Here is a 24,313-nt window from a genome sequence, read left to right on the forward strand (position 1 = left end):
GGCTTGGTTAACTAAATTAAAATGAACCTTGAGTCTCAAAAAAATGATCCAGATCAGTACTAATACATGAAAGCTAGCTAATACGAGTCGTGAAAGAGTGTCTTTAAAGAGGGTGGGTGAGAAGTTGTAATCCCTTCTACAGAAATAAGACTCACACTTTTTCTAGAAATCACTCCTTAATGTGATGCTTTCACCGGTTCCAGCCCTAATGACTCTTTGGTACCTGGGATGACAGTGGTGCTATGTCCTGTAGCGCCCTGCGGTCCCATTGCAAGGATTGATACAGTGTGTGGTGCAGCACATTACTGGCTTCTTTGATCTGTTCTGAGCAGTGGCCCAGCATTTATATGACTGTTTATTTTACCCATTTATTTAAAAATCTTTTCAATTTGTCAGTGCCATATAAGGTGAGATCGCATCTAGTGAGGTCATATCAAAAGAGCTTTACCATATGTGCGGTGAAGCGAGCTACTTTGACATTGTGCTGCCTTACAGCTCCGGTGTGGTGTAAGGAACCCAAAGGTCTTCTCTTCCTAATAAGACATACCTTACGTAGTACTTTTATATTGATTTTTTTCCTTATGTTCTTTTTTTGTGATCTTTTCCTCATTTGTCCCCACCTTGTCTAAATTAAAGAGGTAATCAAACGATTCTCCTTCAGTTTTTGGATCATGTTTTATTTTCTTACAACAGTACCCTAGATTCTGTCCCTTCACATTTTCCTTCTTGAAAATGCTGCTACTGTCCTGTTTTGATGGGAAAATTACAGATAATATGAAGTAACAGTTACTGCCTACAAAAAGAAGATGAGATTTTTTAACTGTTTAAATACAGCCCTCGGGGTGCCTGGGTGGCACAGTGGTTAACCGTCCGCCTTCGGCTCAGGGCGTGATCCTGGCATTATGGGATAGAGCCCCACATCAGGCTCTTCCGCTATGAGCCTGCTTCTTCCTCTCCCACTCCCCCTGCTTGTGTTCCCTCTCTCGCTGGCTGTCTCTCTCGAATAAATAAATAAAATCTTTAAAATAAATAAATAATAAATAAATAAATACAGCCCTCCTCCTCAAAATTCCCTAGCTCTTGATTTTAAACACTGAAGGAAGCAAGCAAGAGAAAATCTAAGAATGAGATTGAAGAAGGAAGCCCACAGAATTTTTGTGTAGTTCTATTGAGATCTGTACACTCGGCCACTTTTATTTCTTATTTGGCACTAATGCAGCTTAAAAGAAAAAAAAAAAAAAACCTAGTTGACAGCCTAAGACGATTGATTTATTTTCTCTTAGCACAGCAAGATGTGCTAAAATTACTAAATCTTCAAAAACTTACTGAGATTCTGAATGAGAAATACCCCCACCCTTGATTTCTTTTTTCTTCATGAAACAAAAATAGTTCTGTATTTGTGGGAAAAAGAGTTTGGGAGACATGGTGATTATAATACTGTATTGAAAAACACTTACCTCGATTGACTAAAAACCAGATGCTGTTCATGGTAGTTAAAAGCCTATAATAATGTTTTCACTCTGGTGATCACCACACTTCTATGAGATTAATAATAGGGTCCCCCAATCTAGAGGTGGAGAAACGAAGAGAGGACACTTGAGAAATGCTTCCTACCCTTTCCCAGGGTTCCCCAAAGCAGTGTTGCCTGGAATATGACCTTCTTGAGGGCCTCGTTTCATAGTTACTGTGTCTTTTTTGCCAGGATAAAGTATTTAATCTCCTTAAACCTCAGTTCCTTCTTTGTAAAATGAGGATAATACTCCTACCTACTTCAGTAGGGTGTAGGATAGTATTTGATTATTGTTAGCCATTATTAAATTGAGTGAATTTCCTGACTCGCCATTCAGAACTTGACCACCCTGTTGTTAATGAGCTTGATTAAACATGGCCAAATGTATGCATACATATTGTGAGCTCAGTCTTTCTCTGCTGAAGAAGAAGACTAGGAATTGAGGAATCAATTGGACATTGATTTCTTTTCTTCTTTTTATTTTTTTTAAGATTTTAAGTAATCTCTATAGTCACGTGGGGCTCAAACTCACAACCCCAAGATCAAGATTTGCACACTCCACTGACTGTGCCTGCCAGGCACCCCTGGACATTGATTTCTATTACTCTACTCAGTTAGATTAGGCCCTCATTTGTAGGGAATAATGCACTGACTCTGGGAAAGATGAAATAAAATTTTCCAGTATGAGCATTCTTGTCCGGGGGTTAGCCCTGGGTCTCAGACAAAAGCAAGTCAGTAGTTATTGCTTTATCTCATTTTCCAAAACACATGTTTCATTGTTCTAGTCACTTGCAGGTAGTTTTGCATGACATGCCTTTGCTTTTGTATTTTTCCCTAAATCAGTAAAAGACTAACCTTCACCTTCCTAATGTATTAAAATCATCAAAGGATTCTTTTCAGGATTACATGTGTCAATAGAGCTGTTAGTTTGAACAGGTGTAAAAAGTGGAGGCCAAATGAAGAGCCTTTGATGTTGTGAATAGAATTATAATGTGGAATCTGAGGACTCCATTCATGAATGGATTATTTGGATATAGAAAGAAATTATTTTTAGGCACGGCATCCCTATAAACCCAGAAGCTACGTGTTTTACAAACTAGAAATTGATGCACTAAATACAAATTACCAGATGTCAGTGTCTGTATGTGCCAACTGGCAAGTATGCGGTGGTTCAGAAGTTTAGAAGAAATGATGCTCACATCTTTGCCATTCAGACTCAGAAGGGATAGTTGAGGTAAAATGCTGTTGAAAAAATTACAATATATGCAGCACCCCAAAGATGTCACATGTTATGAACTGTTATTTTAAAGGCTTTAACTTTTTGCCCTCCTGACTCCGTGCATGTTTGTGGAATTGCAAATGTAACCCACATTTCTGTTCTAATCTCTGACCTTCTTTCCTGAGACTTGTCTCATTCTTTTAAAGGGTCAGCGGATCATGTAAAGAACCGATCTAGACCCAGCAATCTCATACAGATCCAATACAGAGCTTGCACATAACCAGCACACCTCACTAATTTTCACAAAATCTTCAAATGGATTCTCTTCTTTCCTTAGAAATTCGAGCTCAGCTGGTAGAACAGCAGAAATGCCTGGAGCAGCAGACAGAGATGAGAGTTCAGCTTCTCCAGGACCTGCAGGATTTCTTCCGGAAAAAAGCTGAAATTGAGACGGAATATTCTCGGAACCTAGAGAAGTTAGCAGAAAGGTTCATGGCGAAAACAAGAAGCACTAAGGATCATCAGCAGTACAAGTAAGAGAGACTTGACTCAAATTCATCTTTCCAAGGTGATAGCCTACCGTCTTCCCACCCTACGTGGTTTTAGAATTTTCTGTCTTTGTCTGAGAAGCTGCTGATTAGCGTATCTGCATACGTACAAGCAACTCTCTGCATTTGTAATTTGTGAGCATTAGTGTATCACATTTTAAGAGTTCTCTTTACATTTTTTCTTTCCAATAAATATATATTTGTGGATAGCTTTATAAAATGTATGTTTATAAAATTCCTGATTACAGAAAAGTGGGAGTTGGTCTCTACCAGGTCGATATTTCAGTGGGCACATTTAACATGGCTGCTTCTTCAAGCAAAGACCTCAGATTTCTGTAGTGATTTTGTATGAAAATAAGCAGTAGGGGTTGCTTATGTTTAGCTCCCTACCTCCCAATCATGTTTGTGGTCAGTGCAGTTGAGACTGACTTAAAACAAGGATCTTTAGTAAAATGGGTATGACCAAGTGCAGTTAAATCTTGAATTAATAAAACAAAACAAACAAAAAAATGAACTTTGAATTAAGTGTACTTCCTTGTACGTCCTTTGTTTAAAAAATACATAGATTTTTTCCAATCCTGAAATTTGCTCTGTAATTTAGTTCCTAGAGACAGAGACAGAGACAAGTAGGCAGACAACTTTAATGGAGTATACAAATACTGTGACAGGGTTAAGTGCAGGATGCCACACACAGACCCAATGGAATCCATTTTATAGTGGAGGTGCGGAAGGGAAGGTTCAAGAAAGGCCCTGGAGGAAGTGATACGTAAGTGAAGACATGAAGGACTAGTTGTCAAGTTGAGGGGCCCAGAGCAGGATGTTCCAGGCAAGGGAGACATCCTGTATCAGAGAGTAGAAGGGAAAGTGGTGTAAGGCAGTTTTGCGGAACAGCAGTAGTTGGGTGGGAGTGAGTGGTGAGGTGGTGAACAGTGTGGCTACAGGTGTCAATTGTGCCAGCCCCAGGAGGCCTGTAGATCACACTCAGCAGTTTGGACTTTGTCCTGAGGGCATGAGAAGCCTTTGGAGAGTTTTAATTAGAAGGGTGACCAACTCAGACCTGTATTTTTTTTTTTTATTTATTTTAAGATTTTATTTATTTACTTGACAGAGGGAGCGAGAGAGCACAGCAGTGGGAACAACACGCAAAGGGAGAGGGAGAAGCAGGCTCTCCACTGAGCAGGGAGCCCGATGTGGGGCTTGATCCCAGGACCCTGGGATCATGACCTGAGCCAAAGGCAGACGCTTAACTGACTGAGCCACCCAGGCGCTCCTTAGACCTGCATTTTAGAATGATGACAAAGACCATAGAAAAGACTGTGGACTGGAAGAAGCTATAGTGGAGGAAGGAAGACCATGTAGCGGGCTCTCACAGTTCTGTCAAAAGAGCTAGGAACACTGCAGGGAGAAATAGACTTGTCTAGGAGATATTTAAAAGGCAACACAGTCTTTTCTGGAAAAATAGTAGACTAGGTAATCTGAAAAGTATTTCTGCTATAAAACTCCCAGAAATGCTGATTAAAATATAATAGACATCATTTTAAATATGTAACTGAACTCCTGGGAAAGTAAGGGAAATTTCTAGGAGCCAGAAAAGGAAGAGGGAACTGAAAACTCAAGTGGACATTTATGTCCAGCTTTTAGTCCCAGGTGGGGCAGAAGGTGAGGCTTGTGCAAGGTAGAGAGGTGGGACTAAAGGCTTCCGACCACCAACCCTATTGCACTGCACTCCTGCCTAAAACTGGGACCAGCACAACTACTGTCACAGTGCATTGGTAAAACAGAAAACCACCTACGCCCTTGCAACACGAAGGAGGCCTGTCTGCTAAGGCTGAGCTGCAAACTGGAGGGGGTTGCAGAGAAGCCTGTCTTCGTCTTCACCATTGGCTTTGCTGTTTTCTTTTATACCCTTCTATGGCCTTGGATCCTACATAAAAAGTAGGGTGGGCAGTATACCCAGGGTTCTTTTGCAGAAGCAATGCAGAACAATTCTAGATAGAGAATACTTTTTTTTTTCTTTTGGCTAACCTCTCGTGTTGGTCCAACATAGAAATAAATCTTAGTGATGGTTCCCAGGGCAGACAGATATCCAGTGTACTTGACAGAGACTAGAGCTGGAAAGGAGACTGGAGCCAGTACTGTATTATAGTAACTGTCCCTTTTTAAAGTGATTACAAATAAGAAGAACAGCCCATTCATCCATTCAGTAAATATTTTTGAATGTCTTCTGTGCACTTGGTAATCGGGTGTGAACTGAAAACTGGTATGGGCCCATGCACCTTAGTCTGATCCCTTAGGGCTTCAGCTGCCCCTTTTTCTTTCTCCCAGTTTGTTGATATGTTTTTGTCAAAAGGTAAACCGTTTGGAATTTTCTTTGACTTGGGTAAGTTTATTGAATATGGGAATAAAGGTAAGATGGATAATAAATCTACAGAAAGGACAAATCAAGACTAGGAAGAAAATCAAGAACAGACTTTATGAAAGAGCCAGACCTGGTTTGAGTACTGGCTTTGTTGCATGGTTTTGGTTAAGTTGCTTTTTCTTTCTTTTTCTCTTTCTTTTCTTTCTTTTCTTTTCTTTCTTTCTTTCTTTCTTTCTTTCTTTTCTTTTCTTTTCTTTTCTTTCTTTCTTTCTTTCAAGATTTTATTTATTTGAGAGAGAGAGACAACGAGCAGGGGGAGCGGCAGGCAGAGGGAGAAGCAGGCTTCCCACTGAGCACGGAGCCCCATGCGGGACTCAATCCCAGGACCCTGGGATCATGACCTGAGCCAAGGGCAGACGCTTAAGTGACTGAGCCATCCAGGCACCCCAAGTTTCTTACCGTTTCTGAGTCTTGTTTTCCTAACTTGTAAAATGAGATTTTATGACCATTAAATGAGAAACATGATAAAGTCCTTGATGTGATTGATAGCTGCCATGGGTTATGCAATCAGTGTGTCTTCTCCTCTCCCCCAAACAAATGTTCAGTCTTGGGCATAGTACTCAGCTTTGGGGAGCTCATGATGTAGAGCAGTCCTTAGCTTAAAGCTGCCACTGACAGAAGACCAAGGCTTATTAGATCAGCCTTCCTCGACTCCAGACTCCGATACTGGCTTTGGTCTTAACAGCAAATCAGAATGCCTCGCTAAGCTTCACGTCTGTCACTGATAGAGGGGATACAAAGAATTTCTGCCTTAAATTGTAGTGGTAAGGATTATGTAGGGTTACTGTGTGTAAAGTCTTTAGACCAGCCGCTAGATAAAAATAGCTAACTTCGTAGAGCACTTCTTATGGATCTAAGGCATTATAGTAAGCATTAAAATATACATATAATAACTGAAATAATCCTCATAAGAATCTTATATATACTGTTATTTTATCCATTCTCCAAATGAAGTTACAGAGGCAGAGAGAAGTTTAGATGATTTGGCCAGGATCACATAGCTAGTAAGTGTAGTTCTGGGATTTAAACTTAGACAGTATAGATCCATATTCTCTGCTTTTGTGTAGTATTTCTTAGAGTAGGTGCTCAGTGCCTGATAGCTGCTGCTATTATTGTTGTTGGTATTGTTATCACTTATTAAGGCAATAATATGTGTTTGTTCAGTGAGTGAAATAACTCTTATTTAATGCTTACACTGGGGAGGGCACTCAGGATACAAAAACATAGCAAATGTTGTCAAAGTAGGAAATGTTCTCAAAGAATTTATGGGTTGCTTCAGCATAAAGGACATACATAAAAGTCAGTATAATAAGGTGACCTTTATCTCTTGGGCTGACTGGAGAGAGAATGTCAGTAGAAGGGCCGTTGTCCGCCATAGAACCAGTGCCCCTTGCTTGATGGCTTTGAGGGGGAAAAAAGGAGGTTCTCTAGGTTGGGGCTGTAATTTTCATGTGCCAGGAGGCTTTTCTAGTGTGAGCTAGTGCTGGGACCCTAGAAGAGGACTTTCCCCCTGCACCTGATCCTGCTTTTGCCCTTTACTTCCTCTTTCTTCTGCAGAGCGTTTTGACTTGATTCAGTGTCAAATCCTGAATCTCAAGAACTTACAGGCAGAAAGAGCTGACTTAATGATTTCTTTCCTAACTTAATTAATATTCAGAGTCATAAATGATCATGAAGAGTTGGATAACTAGTCTGATACAAATGGCTCTAGGTGTCCCTGAGTTAGAATAAGCCACCTGGTGGCTTTTCATCATTTTTCAGTTGGACTTTAAAAAACAAAAGCATTGTACTTTTTTTTCTTTTCTTTTCTTTTTTTTTTCTTTTTGGAAGCAGTAACATCCCAGTTAGTTACTCGTTTTGTTTGGAGGTTTTCTTTAAGATTTTTTACAAGTCATCTTCTGTGGTTTATATTCAATTTTAGCTTTATTTTCTAGAATAAAATAAGGTAGGAGCACCTGGCTGGCTCAGTTGGTAGACCCTATGGCTGTTGATCTTGGCGTCGTGAGTTTGAGCCCCACGTTGGGTGTGGAGCGTACTTAAAAAAATAAAATTAAAATAATAGAATAAAACAAAGTGTCGATACAAATGTGAAATAGTTTAATGACAAGTCATAAGCCAGTAAACTTCTTGGTTCTTATTCATGAACCTTCCGACAATGTTGTAAAGTTGTGATTCCTGGGAACACTTTTTGGGAAGCTGGAGTTTATATATCATGGGATTAATAAATAATCCTCAAATGTATGTCCCATGGAAGGCATACCTAGCCAAATCTCTTTTCCAGCAGCAGACTGGACACTCAAAGCAGACTTTGTGTGCAGTGGCAAACCACAGTCTGTCTGTGAGACAGCAGTCAATAGATTTTTATGTAAATATCAATGACTTTCTTCAATGGGGTGTTTAAAGCTGAAAGCCTGCCTGCTTACTGTGTATATTAGGGTCCCATTGCCCTTGTCAGGAGTGTGGGTTTTGACTGGTGTTCTTGGTCCAAGTCTTTCCTTCCAAGCCTAGGGAGTCGCTGGCTGTCCGTCATCACAGTGTGGAAGGCTGTTCTGCAGGCTGTTGAGTCGCCTGCTCTGAGCAATGCCCGGAGTAGGAAGAAAGGCAGCAATAGCCATCCACTGTGGCTCCCTGGGTACCTTGGAGACTTCCCTCAGCTGGCTGGGGCAGCTTCGAAATTGATGGTAATTCCGTATTTCGTCACTTCTCAGGAAAGACCAGAACTTGTTGTCCCCGGTGAACTGCTGGTACCTGCTTCTGAACCAAGTGCGAAGAGAGAGCAAAGACCATGCGACTTTGAGTGACATCTATCTGAACAATGTGATTATGCGGTTCATGCAGATAAGTGAGGATTCCACCAGGATGTTTAAAAAGGTACATTCCATCTCAATCCTGCCGCAGCGTGCTTTCCCTTAACCCCTTTGCCTATAAGCACGACCGAGAAGGGTCTGGTGCCTTCGCTCCTGAATTGTACTCCACAAGTTTTAGCTAAAAGAGGGAGTATTTTAAAGACACAGCATAAAAAGTGTAACCTGAGCAGACGTACAGTTGGAGTTGTAAATCGCTGAATCTGTGACCTGCACAATGTGAACAAAGTTGTGAAATGAGACGTTCGTGCGGATTGCACCTCTGTCCTTAGGAACGCATTGCCCGCAGCTATGAAAAATCAGGGCAGGGGAAGCCTTGGATTCTGTATTTTGGGCTCACACATGATCAGACACTTGTGAAGGACAAGACAACCAGATGTGCTGCTCTCTTGGGAAAATGTTATCGTGGTTTTTTTTTTTTTTTCTTTGCTCTCAGCCGAGTAGCAGCGGAGGTGGTGAGAGGATGACATGAAAAAAATCCCACAGGGCACAGAAAATTCAGGCTCTTACATGCCAGAGAGCTTCCTCCTTCCCAAATCCATTTACAAAATAGGAGCTGGGCTTTTAAGCCTTCTTATCATTGTTACTACTCTCAGCCAGCTCTCAGTAATTTTATTTTTGTTGAAAACAGTAACAGAATTGGACCATATCCTGTGTGGGGAATGCAGCTACTTGCCCAATAAGACTCGCTTTCAGCTTTTATGTTTATAGGACAAGGGTTCTCCCCACCTCTCCTCAGCTTTGTGCTAGTGGTGTGTGGTGCCTATACCAAGATCTGTACTCTATTCAGTAAGTAAATGTTAGTTTCAGAATGTGGGGGGGGGACCCCACCTTGTACATTAATGACATATTTATGTTTCAAAGGGGCCCTTGAAAACAAAGATGTAGTGTTAAGCAGGCCAGCTGGAAAACCTCTTAGCTATGTTTGATGTGTCCACGTTAGGTTCTATTTCTGACCCAGAAATGGAATTTAGCCAACTCCAGGTCCTCTTCTGCTCTGTGAAATAGGAAAAAAATATAAATTTTTCAAACGAAGGAGGAACTTAAAAAAATTTGGAAGAACCTATTAAGAAGAGAACAGGTAGAGAAATGCCCAGTGTATCTTAAAAGATAGAAATTTGAAAAATAGTTATGAAGCCATGCAAGTGATTTTCTCAGATGTCGGCCCTTTCAGCCAAAGCCTCGTTTAGTTCACTGGGGCCTTTTGAGCATCTTCAAGGAGCAGAAGATGGTGTTAGGTCTTGGAAAGACTACACAGAGGAAGAAAAATCAGTCCTTATGCTCAAGAAGGTCACATTCTATCCAAATTTGGATAGCGCTGTGTGATGCTTCTAGTCATCAGAAGGCTGGCCTCCGTTCAGCCAGGGCGCCTGGGGCCAGCACCTCAGTCAAATTCATTTTTTATTTATACAACAGAACATCTTTAAAATGCCTGAGGAAGCGGAGTTAAAAGACGCATCCTTGCCTGCATGGAACTCATTATAGTAATTAACAGTTACCACGCTAAAGGGACACACAACCTGCTGTGGGAGCTCAGCGCTGAAAATCTTAACCTTCCTGGGGAGTTAGGGAATACTTGGAGTGAGACCTGTAGGAGAAGGAGGTGGTCATCAAGGAGACACAGACAACTGTTCCAGGGAAAGCAGTAATACAACATGTTTAGGAAAGAGTTTGATGTCACTGGGCCAGGGTCACATGGGAGTTGAATGATGGGATGTGAGGCTAGAAAGGACGGCTGTTATAGAAAGGGGCTTTCTATGTCTTGCCAAGATGTAAGGATTTGTATTTTGTAAATTGAAGTCCAGGGTTTGATAAAGTTGATAGAGACCTGGGGCTGAGAGTCAAAGAGATTTGGATTTGAATGCCAGCTCTTCTGCTTACTTGCTTTGTGATCTTGGGAGATGATCCAAGAGATTCCAGAGAGTGCTCTCCACTCTTGAAGGGAATGGATAAGGCAGGATGGGGCAGAGGACGAGAAGCTGAACCTTGGGCAGCTCTGGAGCTAGGATGGTCCTTTGGAGTTGTGGCAAATCCAGACAAGGAGGCCTTGCCTTTGTTTTGCAGTCATTGGATTTGAGCTACCCTTGGCGAAGGGCTAAGTAATCTTAGGGTGAAGCAGCTCCCTTTGGTAGAGGGTAATTCCCAAGGGTAATTCTCAGAGAGGGATCAGCTGTGCGTTTCAGCAGCCAGCAGCCAATATTCCCAGTTGTTGGGGGAATAAATTCTTGGCTTTTGAAGAAAGAGTCTGGGGAATGCACAGTAAATACACAAATGTGTGTAAACACACAGACACACACACACACACACACACCATGCCTGCTTGTTTGCTGCCTCAAAGCTCTCTTCTTTCTGGATTTCCTGGGACTCAAAAGAATTCTGATTCTTGGAATGCTGTTTGTAGGGGACTCCTGGTTGCTTTGGTATTTAGTGAGGTGAATAGTCTTCTACCATTGCCGACCAGCTGGAGAGTTAACAGTCATTACAATTACAGGGGTCAAATACTACCTTTCTCAAACAAACCCAGCACACTACACCCCCCACTTTTCTGTATATTATTGCTGGAAAAAGAACGTACAAGAGGCAGAGGGCAAAAGGGAGAGATTGGAGCTTATTGAGAAGCCAAATCAACCCTCTAGGACACATTTGTCATCTAAAAGAGCAGGAAGCTAAATCCATACCTATCAAGTCCAGAGAACTTTAGGTCCCTTTAGATTAAAAAGCAAGACTAGTGTTTTCTGCCCTTTTTTTTCCCCCCTTTTTTGATTACCAAACCTTTCTCTTCAGTCGAGTTCTTCTTCCATTATTATGGTTCCAGAGCATATTTTCTGTCAGAATGGAAAGAAACCATCAGAGTTAGTCTGAAGTGACCTTTAGAACTATGATGGAGTCCTTAGCACAATGGTTGTCTTTTTTGGGAGAGGATTTTGAGACTTCCTCATTTTTTAAAAATAGCCCCACGTCTGTATGGAGATCCAGATAGATGCTGGGTGCGTGACAGGTTCAGCCTCTTACATAGCTGTATTGTATTCAGTCTAGCCAGCAGTAGAAATCCTTTTACCCAAACTGTTCTGTCAAATAAAGAGTTTGGAGCAGGTAATTCTAGGAATGTTTTTGTGCCCAAATAGACATAATAATCAGAAAGACACTTACAAAAATATCTAATTCCACACATAGGTGTAGGGAACAGCTTTAAAACTTAAATTTTAATCATATCACAACTAGTTATAGTTTTCAGCAGGTAGAAAAGGTGAAAAGTGTTTTAAAAAACAACAATACCCAATTATTCATGTATCGATTATTTCAGATTTAGGGCCTTTCGAACTGTAAATGAATCCTGTTGGTCAGAATAACATAGTGGTTCATCTTTTAGGCTCCAAAATCAGATATTTGGGGTTATGAATCTTGGCTTTGTCACTATTAGTATCTATATGGACTTGGGAGTATTTGTAAACCTTTTAGGCCTTAGTTTCTGCGTCTATAGAGTAGACAGAGTAACCTACTTCAGATAATTGTACAGAAGATTCATGAGTCATCCATGAAAACCCACTTAGCCCAGTGTCTGGACTTAAGAAGTCCCAGGTAATTTTTAGTTATTATCATTATTACTGTCTGTATTCTAAACCCTTATTCTGTACCATTATACTAAATGTTTTCTCAAGCCATTATACTAAATGTGTCCTCATTCTAAGGAGAATATATGGTGCATCTGTGATGAACACATCCAGATCATTACACATTGTTATTATATCACTTATTAGGAAGTTCCAAACCATAATTGAAAGCACACTCTGGGAAATGTCCTCCCGATGTCCTTGCTTGTAGACAAATTAAAATTTTGGTTCTCACATTTCATCAGTGAGTGGGAAATCAGGGAATAACCCAAAGAATACCTGTGTTGGTCAACACCCCCCCACACCCCAACCCAGGGCCTCTGAAGTCCCCCAGAGCTGTCTCACATGGAGACTTAACTTTGAGGCTTCACTGATTTCTTCATTCATTCAACAATAAGAGTTATTCAATCCCAGACCCTCTGTTTGATACGGACAGGGTGGGACTCTGCTTCTACTCTCTTAACTTCTGCTTTGCCTTTTTAGGAGAAGGTCAGGAATTGGAGCCTCCTCGTGTACATGGGTTTGTTTCATTATCAGCGCTTGCTTCTTTCCCAAAGAACAGGAGGTGGGGAGGTGTTTCTTGCCCTGTTCTCCAGCCCTGCCTCCCAGAGTGATGAGATTTTGCTGCCTTCTTTCCATTACTCATGCTGAAAGAGAGTGTCCTGCATCTGGTTTGGTGCTGCAGCCAGCAAATGTGCAGATCATATGCTACACATAAAAACGTAATTAATGTCAGCAGTCATAATGGCAGGAAAGGACACAGCCGGCTTGCAGTAATCACTTTATTTAAGCACCTTATCACATGATCTTATTTCCCAATTTTAAGAATGTTAATAGAAGTATGTAGTTTAGAGAGAACACAGTAAAATGGTAGCAGTTGAATATGCTAAATTATTTCTGTGTGTTTTAAGTTATCTTCAAGTCTATCATTTCCCCATGGATTGTTTTCAGAGTATTCATGTCTTTGTCCTTCCTTGGTTTGCATAAATATGCATACAAGTGTAGGTTTATTTCTTCACCAATCATAATGACATCTGTACACTACCACTTACTGAATTTTAACTGTGCACCAAGCCCTGTGCTCTGCATTTTTCACACATTCGCTCACGTGTGCTGCCCATGAGCAGGTATTATAATTCACATTTCAGGGAGGAGGAAATAAAAGACTCAAAGATATAAATTCTAGAGCCAGGCTAGTGGGTATGTATTTTGTCTTTGCCCATACATCTTAGTTCGTAGTTACTATGACTCTGTTGGTATTTTTCCATAGTAACTGGAGATGTTATTCGATGCATAGGTCAGACACTTCTTAGAATTGGGACACTATGGTCTTGGCCCTATTCATTTCTTATGAAAATCCTGAAGAACGACAGTTGAAGGTGACGCAGGGATCATTCAGTTTTAGGCAGGGATTCAGAGCAGCAGAGACTGGTCTCAGGCCACTGAGAATTACTCCACTTTGGCATAAATGCTGTAGGTTTATCAGATTCAGACTCAACAGGAATTAAATTAACCTACTTTGGATATTGTTGATTGCGTGGCCCAATCTGAAGGACAGAGAGATTACTAGTAAAATTGGGAAATTTGTAGTCATTTTCTGTTTTGATCAAGGCCAATTGAATTCTACTTAAATACCCCTATGAAAAGGAAGAAAACAAAAACATTTCCTAGGGAAAAAATGTTGTGTTTTCAATTAGACCGTTGAAAACATTCAAACAGAGACTTTAATATAAGTCAATAAAAGATACCGTCTACAACAGATCTCTAACACTTTAACCTTTTTTAAAGAAAAGTTCTGTAAGTCTTAAAAAAAAATCTGAAAACTACCAATCTGTATATGAACGAGTCTCCTTTTGAATATAAAAATATATATTCATTGTAGAAATTTAGAACACATTAAAAAATGGAAATAATTCCCCATATTAACACTACCTGCGGTTAATATCTTGGGCTGTATCTTTTTAGTATTTGTATGTATAAACATATTTGTGTAGTATATAAACATACATATATATGTATTTTACAAAATTGAGATTTCGTTGCATATAGCTTGGGAACTTGCCCTTTTCGTGTAAAATTCATTAGCATTTCCCATGTCTGGAAATAATCTTTGAAAACAGGATACTTATGCCTACATAGTGTTTCACTATCTGCATGGCCATGTTCTTTTCCTGTTGTTGGACACTTGAGGCTTTCGCACATCTATGGTGTTTTTTCTTATGCTCTAGACCTTGAAGTAGAATTATTAGGTCAGAGAGTGGTATTAGAATGTCATACTTTGGGTGAAAGTTTCATCTGTTGCCTTTTTGGAGTAAAGATGGTCATAGCTGTGATTTACCAGTGAGTAATCCATTTCCTGAAAAATAAATTTCCTGTTTTATTAACGGAGAGCTACCACATGTAATTTAGGATGCTGATGCACTAGTAGTAAATAATATAACAAGAGGAACTTTTTTCAAAGCATTTCAGTGCGGTGTAGCGGAATAATTAAATGGTATGCTGGTGGCATCAGGGGACAGTTTAATTATTGATGGGACCTGGATAAATAAGTGTGAATAGTTCAAGCAAATACTGCTGTCTGGTTCTCTTGAGTTTTCTTGACTATGGCTAGCTCATTTTTCTGGAAATAAGTCAAAACTAAACTCTAATGTCTTACAGTGATGTAATTTTCTGAAATACTGTAGAAAATGTTTTTAATTTGTATTTATAAGTTGCTTATCAGTATGGCTAGCACCGAGTGCTTAAAAAATTAGCAGTTGTCAGTGCTACTGTTCTTGCATTGACATTGTTGCCTTTATTAGTGACCAAAGGACACGTGTGATTGACCTGGCTGTAAATTTAGCAGGTGAGTTACTAGTAAATAGTATTCACCGTGAGTTCAGAAGCTTTATTAAAGATTTTTAAAGAGAACACTAAACAGGTGATATATGTATGTCTCCTTAGAAAGTGATAGAATTAAAAACCTGACGTGAGCGAACTTGGACATTTTGTCATGCAGCATGATATGGTGATCCTGACACTTTCGTGTTAGTGGTTGAGCCCATAATTGCATTGAGAACAGTTGTTGAAAAGCCCTTGAAACTTGTGTTTAAAAAAAAAAAAACTGAGAGTGGATAGACCAAAATTATTTTAAGTGAATATTTCTGAGTTTCCTTTTTTCCTTCTGTTTGCTTATCTGTGATCTCTGATTTTTGTACCATGAACATATTTTATAAGACACACAAGAAAAGAGTTAGTTATTGTAAACTAAAACCTTAAAAAAACTTGACCCAGAGTACACGAGTCCTTGTTTGCTGTTACCAAAAAAAAAAAAATTGGGGAACTATAAACAATAACTAATTCTACTCCAAACACTATTTGTTAATAAAGAGTTGGCCTGTTCTCCAGGTACATTTGAAAACTGTGCTTTGAACATATAGAATCAGATGATTAAAATGAAGAGACATGGTATCAGGGAGCTTCTGAGCAAGATGGCAGGTTGCACATGTACCCCCAGCTATCTTACCTCCCAAATTATCTTTGAAATGACTGATCAGATATATCAATAGGAAAAATTGGAGCAATCCTTTTAACGTTAAGCAGATCTCATTACTTCCTTCCTCACCTCTTGGCTCCCACCTTACTCTGAGGGAGAGTCTATACCCCCACCTCCCTTCTCTCGCTATATTTTTTTTTTTTTGTAGCACTTACCTCTTTCTGACATATCGTATATTTACTTAATATTTATTCACTTCATTTCCCTCCAGTTTAAATGTAAGTTCCTGAGGGAAGTGTCCTTGTATCATTCACTGAAACACTGACTAGCACAAGGTAGATGATCAGTTGATATTTATTAAATGAATAAATAATGAATATTTACATTAATATTAGAAACCAGAGATGAGTGTCACCTACATAACAGAAATTTCAAGGCATTTCAACAAAATCCAGTATTGATGGCTAGATTTAAGCAACACTATTATATGCAATTCACTTCCCCAGAGCAAGAAATCAGACAGAAATCACATGGGAAGTTAGTGGCAGAGTGGAAAAACTAAAGTACAAGCTTTCTGGTCAGAGGACTCAAATGGGATGTCCCAAGGAACCAAAAAGTGCCGGGGAGATTGTAGAGACAGTGAAGATTAAAAATACAATCCCACGAAGTCCTCTTTTTTTTTTTTTAAGATTTTATTTTTTAGCAATCTCTACACTCAGTGTGTGGCTTTAACTCATAACCCTGAGATCAAGAGTCACACAGTCCACCAACTGAGCCAGCCAGGCATCCCCCATAAAGTTCTTTATGAACTCCTCAGTTTACCCCTGAGCTGGATATTCTTGGGTCTGTTTTAAGCAGTATACCTACCAAAGATTTTGAGAACTGAACTAATGGATAGACTACTGCTGCCTGGGTTCCAGACTGAACACTGGCTGGTACATGTACAGGACAGATCCAAATGTGTTACAAAGATGTTGGAAACAGAACTGACATTGAAACCACAGCCTATAGAAGGCTGATCAGGATTTGCATTCTGAATCTAACCAAGTTGATTTCTTGATAAAACAAAAATATCAACATTTTCCATATGGTTTAAATCAGACTCCAAATCTTATAACATAATATTCAGAATATCCAGAATACAATCCAAAATTACTCAGCATGTAAAGAACCAGGAAAACTTCAATTCACATGGGAAAAAATAATCAATAGACAATCTGAATTAATGCAAATATTGGAATTATCTACGAAAGACTTTTAAAGCAATCATGATAAAAATGTTCCAAGAAGTAAGGGCAAACATTCTTGAAGTGAAGGGAAAGATAGAAAGTAACCAAAATTTAAAAACTCATTAAATGGGTTAAGTAGCAGAATGGAGGTAATAGAGGCAAGAGTGAGATTAATTTCTGTTAATCTTGAAGACAGATTCACAGTTGTCCAATCTGAACAAGGAAAATTTTTGGAAAAAAAAAATGATCAGTGCTTCATGGACCTTTGGGACAATACCAAAAGTCTGACATTTGTATCAGCAGACAGCAGAGTCCCTGAAGGAGAGGAAAAAAAGAGTTTATGCAGAAAAAATATTTGGAAAAAATAATTGCAAGAAAACTTTCCAAATATGGCAAGTAAACCTACACATTCAAGAAGCTCAGCAAAATCCAAGCTTGTCATCATAAGGATGAAGCTTTAAAAGTTGATACCCATATACATCATAATCAAACTGAAAACTAAAGAAAAAAGATACTGGAAGCAGCCAGAGAAAAAATGAGACCTTACTTATGGAGGAATGAGAATTGGATGACCAGATTTCCCTACGCACTAAATGCCAGTAGCACCTTACCAGTTGTGACAACCAAAAATGTTTTCAGATAATACCAAATGTCCCTGGATAGGAGGAGTTGGCCCAAGTTGAGAACAGTTGATTCTTACTGAGTCCTCCATTCTCCCAAGCACATAAAAAGAAGAAAGAAAGAACGAACGAAAGAAAGAAAGAAAGAAAGAAAGAAAGAAAGAAAGAAAGAAAGAAGAAAGAAAGAAAGAAAGAAAAAAAAGAAAAGAAAGAAAGAAAGAAAAAAAGAAAGAAAATGTTCAATTTGATTTTTCAATTATAGGGTTTACAACTCTAGATTAAATTAACGAACATGGAGTAGGTCAAAAGGTACCCTGCCTCTCACCTCCCATAAAGAGGGGTAAAAAATAGCATTCAGAAAAACCATTCAGTTATTTATAAAAGATCAGCACTTAATAAAACCCATTTTCAAAAAGCCCTGTGGCTCTGAATCCTTACCATTCTCCGCATCCCAGAAGGAAATTGCAGCCTTAAGTAAAGAACCGATGAGGAGAGAACATTCCTACCATATGTCGAGGTGTCTGCAGTTGAGATCAACAAAGTCTAAAGCAACCTGAAAACAGTATTCTGGTCGCTAGCCAAGGCTTCTTACCATTTGAAGACTATGTTTAATTTCACATGGTAGGATTCTAGAAGATTTCTAGCAGCTGTAGGAAATGCCATATTGGGGGATATTGCACATAGAGTAAATATTTGAATTAAGAAACACTGGTGATACCTTGAATTATAGCAACCCAAAAATATGCGTTTGCAAACAGAACTGACTATGGCTGTCAGACTGATTTCAAAGGAAAAAACAATTACTCATTATTAGATGAATAGCAATGAAGCAATGAAATAGAGACAGGAGAAATTTTGCCAACTAAATACATTGTCCGATGAACCTAGAAAGTTATGAAAATAAAAGATTTTGATGCTGAATATGTGAACTATTTAGATTGGGAAGAACCAGTAATGTTCAATAATTGATAGTTAATAAATACATGCACCATTTTACTTTTCAAACTTTGATAGTTTTAAGTGACCACGGAATCATAATTGGCTTAGTGCACTGGCTTGAATAAACATGCCCATAAAAATTTTATCTCTTTAGGGGCGCCTGGGTGGCACAGCGGTTAAGCGTCTGCCTTCGGCTCAGGGCGTGATCCCGGCGTTATGGGATCGAGCCCCATATCAGGCTCTTCTGCTATGAGCCTGCTTCTTCCTCTCCCACTCCCCCTGTTTGTGTTCCCTCTCTCGTTGGCTGTCTCTATCTCTGTCAAATAAATAAATAAAATCTTTAAAAAAAAATAAAAATAAAAAAAAATTTTAGCTCTTAAGATGGAGATGGCAAGGTTCTACAAAATAATATTTTATTATTTGGCAAGGTCTTATAAATCTACTGAACAGTTATGACAAATCCATTGTAACTTCTACTTTTCTTTCTCTTTTTGTTTTTTCAGAACCCTTACTGAAATCAGCTTTCTTTTTCAAAACAAAATAGACATTCTGTTTTATTATTCATTCAACAAACATGTATTATCATTGTGCGACAGGCGCAATGGTGGGTTCTGAGGTTACAAAAGTGAGTAAGACACGAATGCTCAGTACACCAGAGGCGCTCATAATCTAATAAGGAAAGGAAGTATACAGATAAAAATTACATTATAAATCAGTAACTGCTCTTACAGAGAGAGGACCTAAGACCACAAAAGCACAGAAAGGATTGTAAGGCATACTGCCTAGGAAAATGGAGAAAGATTTCACAGAGAGAGTGGCATTTGATCATCATCTTAAACTTATCGAGGTTTTATAGAGGAATTAAGACAAGTGCATTCTTTTATACAGAGAGAACACCAGAGAACAAGGTTGTGGGGTTCTGATCAATCCTAGCTTATATCTAGGAAATGGTGGTAAGGGAAGATGATGGTAGGTGGGGCTCTTGGTGGCCTCATCTACCTAACTCGTCACAGTAGTGACTTGTAAAGATACATTAGGCCACCTCCTTTTTTCCTCAACCTAAAGCTCACATCAGTTACACAGCTGGCTGGGGTTAGGAACTATAGGATGCTGAAGCGTACATAGTGGGTTAACAGCTGAGATTTAGAAAGGCATATTTGGTGGGGGTGCAGGGGATGGAAGTGCAAGGATTTTCTTAGTTTGGTGAATTGGTAGGTTGTCCTCTAAGCAACCAAGGAAGCCAAGAGGGACTTATGCAGGGATATGACATAATCAGCTTTGTTTGTTGAAAGCTTTGCGAAGAGTAAACTGGACCGGGCAGAAACTGGTCTTGGGGAAAGCTATTGCATTAGTAATCTGGCTGGTCATTTTTGCAGTATCATGAATTATGGCCAGAGAGTAGTTCCATACTTGTAATGATATTGTCTTCAAAAAGTGTACATCTGTATGGATTGAGAATTATTTGGATGCTTCATTATTGCTGCGGTTGTTTTATAAATGGTCTGTCCTAATCAGATTTTCTTAGGCTTCTATTCTTTTATCTGATGGCTCTTTACCCTGTTGGAAAAGAAAAAGAATCTAACAGTGATTCCAAGATTCCTGGGCTTATAGTAACCATGCAGACATGGATTTAGACTGCTTCCACAAAACAGGGCAATTGCAAATAACTTCAAGTCACGGGCGGGGGTGGGGGTTGTTTCCTAATAATTCTTTCAAGATTTTAGCCTCCACCCCTTGAAGTATGAAGAAAGTGTCTTTCATACCACTAGCTGCAAGACAGTAATAATCTGGGGGGCCAGGAGAATGCTCTCTGATTTCTTTAAACTGTGTCATGGAAGGAATAAAGACACTAGGAATGTTTAGTACAAAGAAAGTACTTAAGCCTTAGTTAGGACACAGTAGCTGTCTTCACATATTTGAAGACCTGTCATATAGAAGATAGCTTACATTAACTAGCTCTGCAAGTCTACATGAGTTGAGACCCATTGATAAAACATGAAGGGAGACAAGTTCCTTAGCCTAAGGAAGACATTCTAACAGTTATGGCAGTCTGATGTCAGCAGGGGGGAGCTCAATGGAGTTTTCCTTTGTTGTAGCTTTGGAATGGACTTTATCTTCCTTGCTATAGTACCTCAAACAAAATTTAAGTAGTTCTAGAAAGTAAATCTTGGATTATGTTGAAATGACCATCTGAGACGTACCGAGTTGAAAGTCAGTATGAATACGCTTGCATCAGCATTTAGAAAAATGGAGGGTGACTTCGTGAGATGAAACAAGGATATGACACTGAGCTGATAGTAGCATCATTATGACAGAACCTACATTTATGGAGTTCTTCGTATGTGCCAGATACTCTGTTGGGCACAAACAATGGTTATCTCATTTAATCCTCGCAAGAACCCTAGGGAGTATGCAGTTGACTCTTGAACAACATGAGGGTTAGGGGTGCTAGCCCCCTGCACAGTTGAAAATCTGCATGTAACTTTTGACTCTCCTAAAACTTAACTACTAATAACCTATTGTTGACTGGAAGCCTTGCCAATAACATAAACAGCCAATTAACACCTATTTTGTATGTTATATGTATGATTTACTGTATTCTTACAATAAAGGAAGCTCAAGAAAAGAAAATGTTATTAAGAAAGTCATAAGGGAGAGAAAATACACTTATAGTATGGTACTGTATTTATTGAAAAAAACCCACGTGTAAGTGGACCCGTGTAGTTCAAACCTATATTATTCAAGGGTCAGCTGAATATTGTAACATTCTCTATTTTACAGATGAGGGAACAGCTCAGAGAAATAAAAAATATTTAAATAGTCTGGCCCTAGACCATATTGAAGGTGTTAGGGTTTTTTTCCCCCCCTTCAAGTAGGCTGTCATCCCATGTACATTTGCCCACTAGCCACAAATGTTTTCTGAATTTCTCTGGCTGTATTCAAGGAGCCAAGTCCTTGAAGAAAGGACACTTACCCATGGGAATTTGTTTCTTTTTCCATCCTTAACTTAAATACCTGGTTAATCCTATGGACCAACTAACCACTTGTAATTCTGAGATGGTACTATTAGTATTAGGCTGAATACATATTTGTAAAGGAAGGTTCTGACTTAGGTTAAATTCTTTTTTTTAAGATTTTATTTTATTCGAGAGAGAGAATGAGCAGGGAGGGGGAGGGACAGAGAGAGAGGGAGAAGCAGACTCCCTGCTGAGCAGGGAGCCCAACACAGGGCGCAATCCCAGGACCCTAAGACGACGAGCTGAAAGGCAGACACCTAACCAGCCGAGCCACTCAGGTGCCCCTAGGTTAAATTCTTGAAGATTGATTAGTTTATTAAATTTTGAGTTTGGTTCAAGATTTATATGTAGAGATTTTGCTTGGTTTAGATTGTTTGAATAAGCGTATATCAGACTAGATTGAAATGGTTGTGCGTTTCTCACTCACTAGACTGTAAGGCTACTTTTCTAACATTGACACATAGAAGATACTCATAAAAACGGGTAGAATGAAGAGTGAATGCATGAGTGAGTAAATGAATGAATGAACTTTTATTAGTATCTTAAAGAATGTCTGCCTTTTGCTTACTAACTCAATGGATGACTTATAAATGAGCAAATCTACTTAACTGATGTATTTCTGTAAATAGTCCCTGGATTTTTCTTACCGCAGTGCTATTAAGGCTGAGATCTTACACAACGAGGTTCCCTACACAGTGTGGTCTAGTTTGCTTCACCACAGACTGTGCTCATAACCACAGCCAGCTGTGCCATCGATAGAAGCTTTGAGCTTGGGATCCCGGCACGTGACGCCTGCCACAGGAGAGAAAGACAGTTGGCTTCGGTGACAAATTTGTAGACTCAGGTTCATGTACTATAGAAAATATATTATTATAGCCTTTCCGTGCTAATAAATATATTCTCATTATGCTAATACAAAGAAATGATAATAAAGTTTGAGTTGATAAATTTTTGTGAAGTTCAGCATATTGAAAAATGCTCTGGAAATACACATTTCTTATATTTTTAGTTAATTGTATTACAGTCTGAAGCAGAATTTCATCACACATTCTCATTTTAATTGGGTGGGTTTGTTTATATCCGCTACTGAGAATTTATGCCTAAGCAATCTTATTCATTTAGTGACACTGAAAAGATACTTCTAATTTATCACCATTTTGAGTAGAGAAATAACCCTAGCATGAAAAATTGTGTTTCTTGGAGAGCTGAGGAAATGCAAGCTGAAGATGACAATAGTTGTCTCATCTCCTTTATTCCCTGTGGGATTTTAAATGTGAATCTTGAGTTACTTAATCGGTCTGTTCTGGTGCTGTTTATACCTGGGAGGTTATGAGTGGCGGTATACATGATCTTGCACCTGTCTGATTGTTGGCTTTCAGGGTAAACACAAGCAACAGCAGACCTTTCTCACCGGGATGCCAAATGCCAAACTGCCTAGCAATTTGTTAGTAAATATTCTAGGAGATGTTCCAGATACATCCTTGAAGATTAAGTTTTGTCTTGTTTCAAAATGAAGTTTTGTTTCCCATGCATCTACGATTCTGATTTTCCCACATTTTCTAATGGCACGGAGTTTTGTCTAAGAGAATATTGATTGGTTTTCTCCTCAGGAATGAAGTAGATTGTGAGGCTAATTCCATGCACTGATACTCAGTTGTGTGTTGTAATAAACACAAAACCATGTCCCTTGAACAGATGGAAGGAATTGTACAGAAACACTATTAAATGTTATCCAGAAGTTTGGTTCAGGCCATTAAGACTATTCCAACTTTCTCCATTAGGCATTTTGGAGGATGCTGTTGCTTCTGTCTTCTGAGTTTACGTGATTTAAAAGAATCTGTTATTATAAAGACACATGAACAGGAGCCTTGGAAACTTAAAAGTGTACACACTGTGGAAGGATGGACGGACCCTTTTAATCCAAATTTATATCCAAACTCCCTGACCGTGAGACACTAAAGTCATTTAAAATCTTCTCATTAAATATCGAATCTGGTTTTCCTCTTTCTCTCTTATTCTCACTCTGACTCATCATAAGGTCAGGATTCTGGCCATCACAATGGATTTACTTTAAAAATACCTCTGTGAGAAGCCAGAAGCCCTCTGAATTGGTCATTTAATCCAACCACATAGATCACTTGATTGATTGCTCGGTGTACTCACATGTGGTTATATTAATTACGCTCTTTCTTATGCCTTTCTCTCTCATTTCTGGGAGTTTCCCGGGAGCAAGCCTGCAGGCCTCCAGGATTAGAGATCCTGGCCAGGGCCCACACAATGTAGTGCTTATTACAGTGCTCTGTATGGAAAGCTGTTTGGGCATGTCTGGCTCTTCCATGAGATTTTAAACTGTGGAGGGCAGAAGCCATGCTTTTTTCACTCAGGTCTGGGTCCATTCATTCAACAAATGTGTATCTAGAATCTGTAGTATGCTAGCTGCCCAAGCAGGCCCTGGGACATAGTGTCTGCTCTCAAAGAAACTCTCTGTTTATGAGGAGAGAAAGAAATGTAAGTGTAATATCAGTGGGTAGCATCAGCTTAACACTCACTGTATGCCACGTTTTCTGTTAAGTATCGATAAGGACCATCCTAATAAAACTCTGATGTAGAAACCACTGATGTCTCCATTTGGCCATTGAAAAAACTGAGGTCTCACAAAATTATTTAACTTAGGCAGAGACTATAACAGGTTTGAAAATAAGCAGTTCAGTTGTAGAGCAAGAACTCTTAACCACTAAATTATACAGCCTAGGAATAGTGAAAAATGAATATATTATAAAATCACAGAGAAGGGGGCACCTGGGTGGCTCAGTCAGTGAAGCGTCTGCCTTCGGCTCAGGTCATGATCTCAGGTCCTGGGGT

At 39.3% G+C, this 24,313-nt stretch overlaps 1 protein-coding gene across 5 annotated transcripts in view; it reads left to right on the forward strand.

Annotated features, from left to right (window-relative positions):
• The window catches only part of SRGAP1 (SLIT-ROBO Rho GTPase activating protein 1), a 275,112-nt gene that overhangs the window by 124,964 nt on the left and 125,835 nt on the right, over positions 1-24,313 (forward strand). For all 5 annotated transcript variants that reach the window (XR_004621057.1, XR_004621058.1, XR_004621059.1 and 2 more), the window contains exons 2-3: positions 3,067-3,262; positions 8,405-8,567. Coding sequence is in view for 2 of the 5 variants with exons in the window: in XM_034644551.1 (XP_034500442.1) it covers positions 3,067-3,262; positions 8,405-8,567 (359 nt within the window). In the remaining 3 variants the exon portion in view is untranslated. The remainder of the gene's footprint in view (positions 1-3,066; positions 3,263-8,404; positions 8,568-24,313) is intronic.

This window comes from Ailuropoda melanoleuca, chromosome 15 (assembly GCF_002007445.2).
Source record: "Ailuropoda melanoleuca isolate Jingjing chromosome 15, ASM200744v2, whole genome shotgun sequence".
Taxonomy (NCBI): Eukaryota; Metazoa; Chordata; class Mammalia; order Carnivora; family Ursidae; genus Ailuropoda; species Ailuropoda melanoleuca.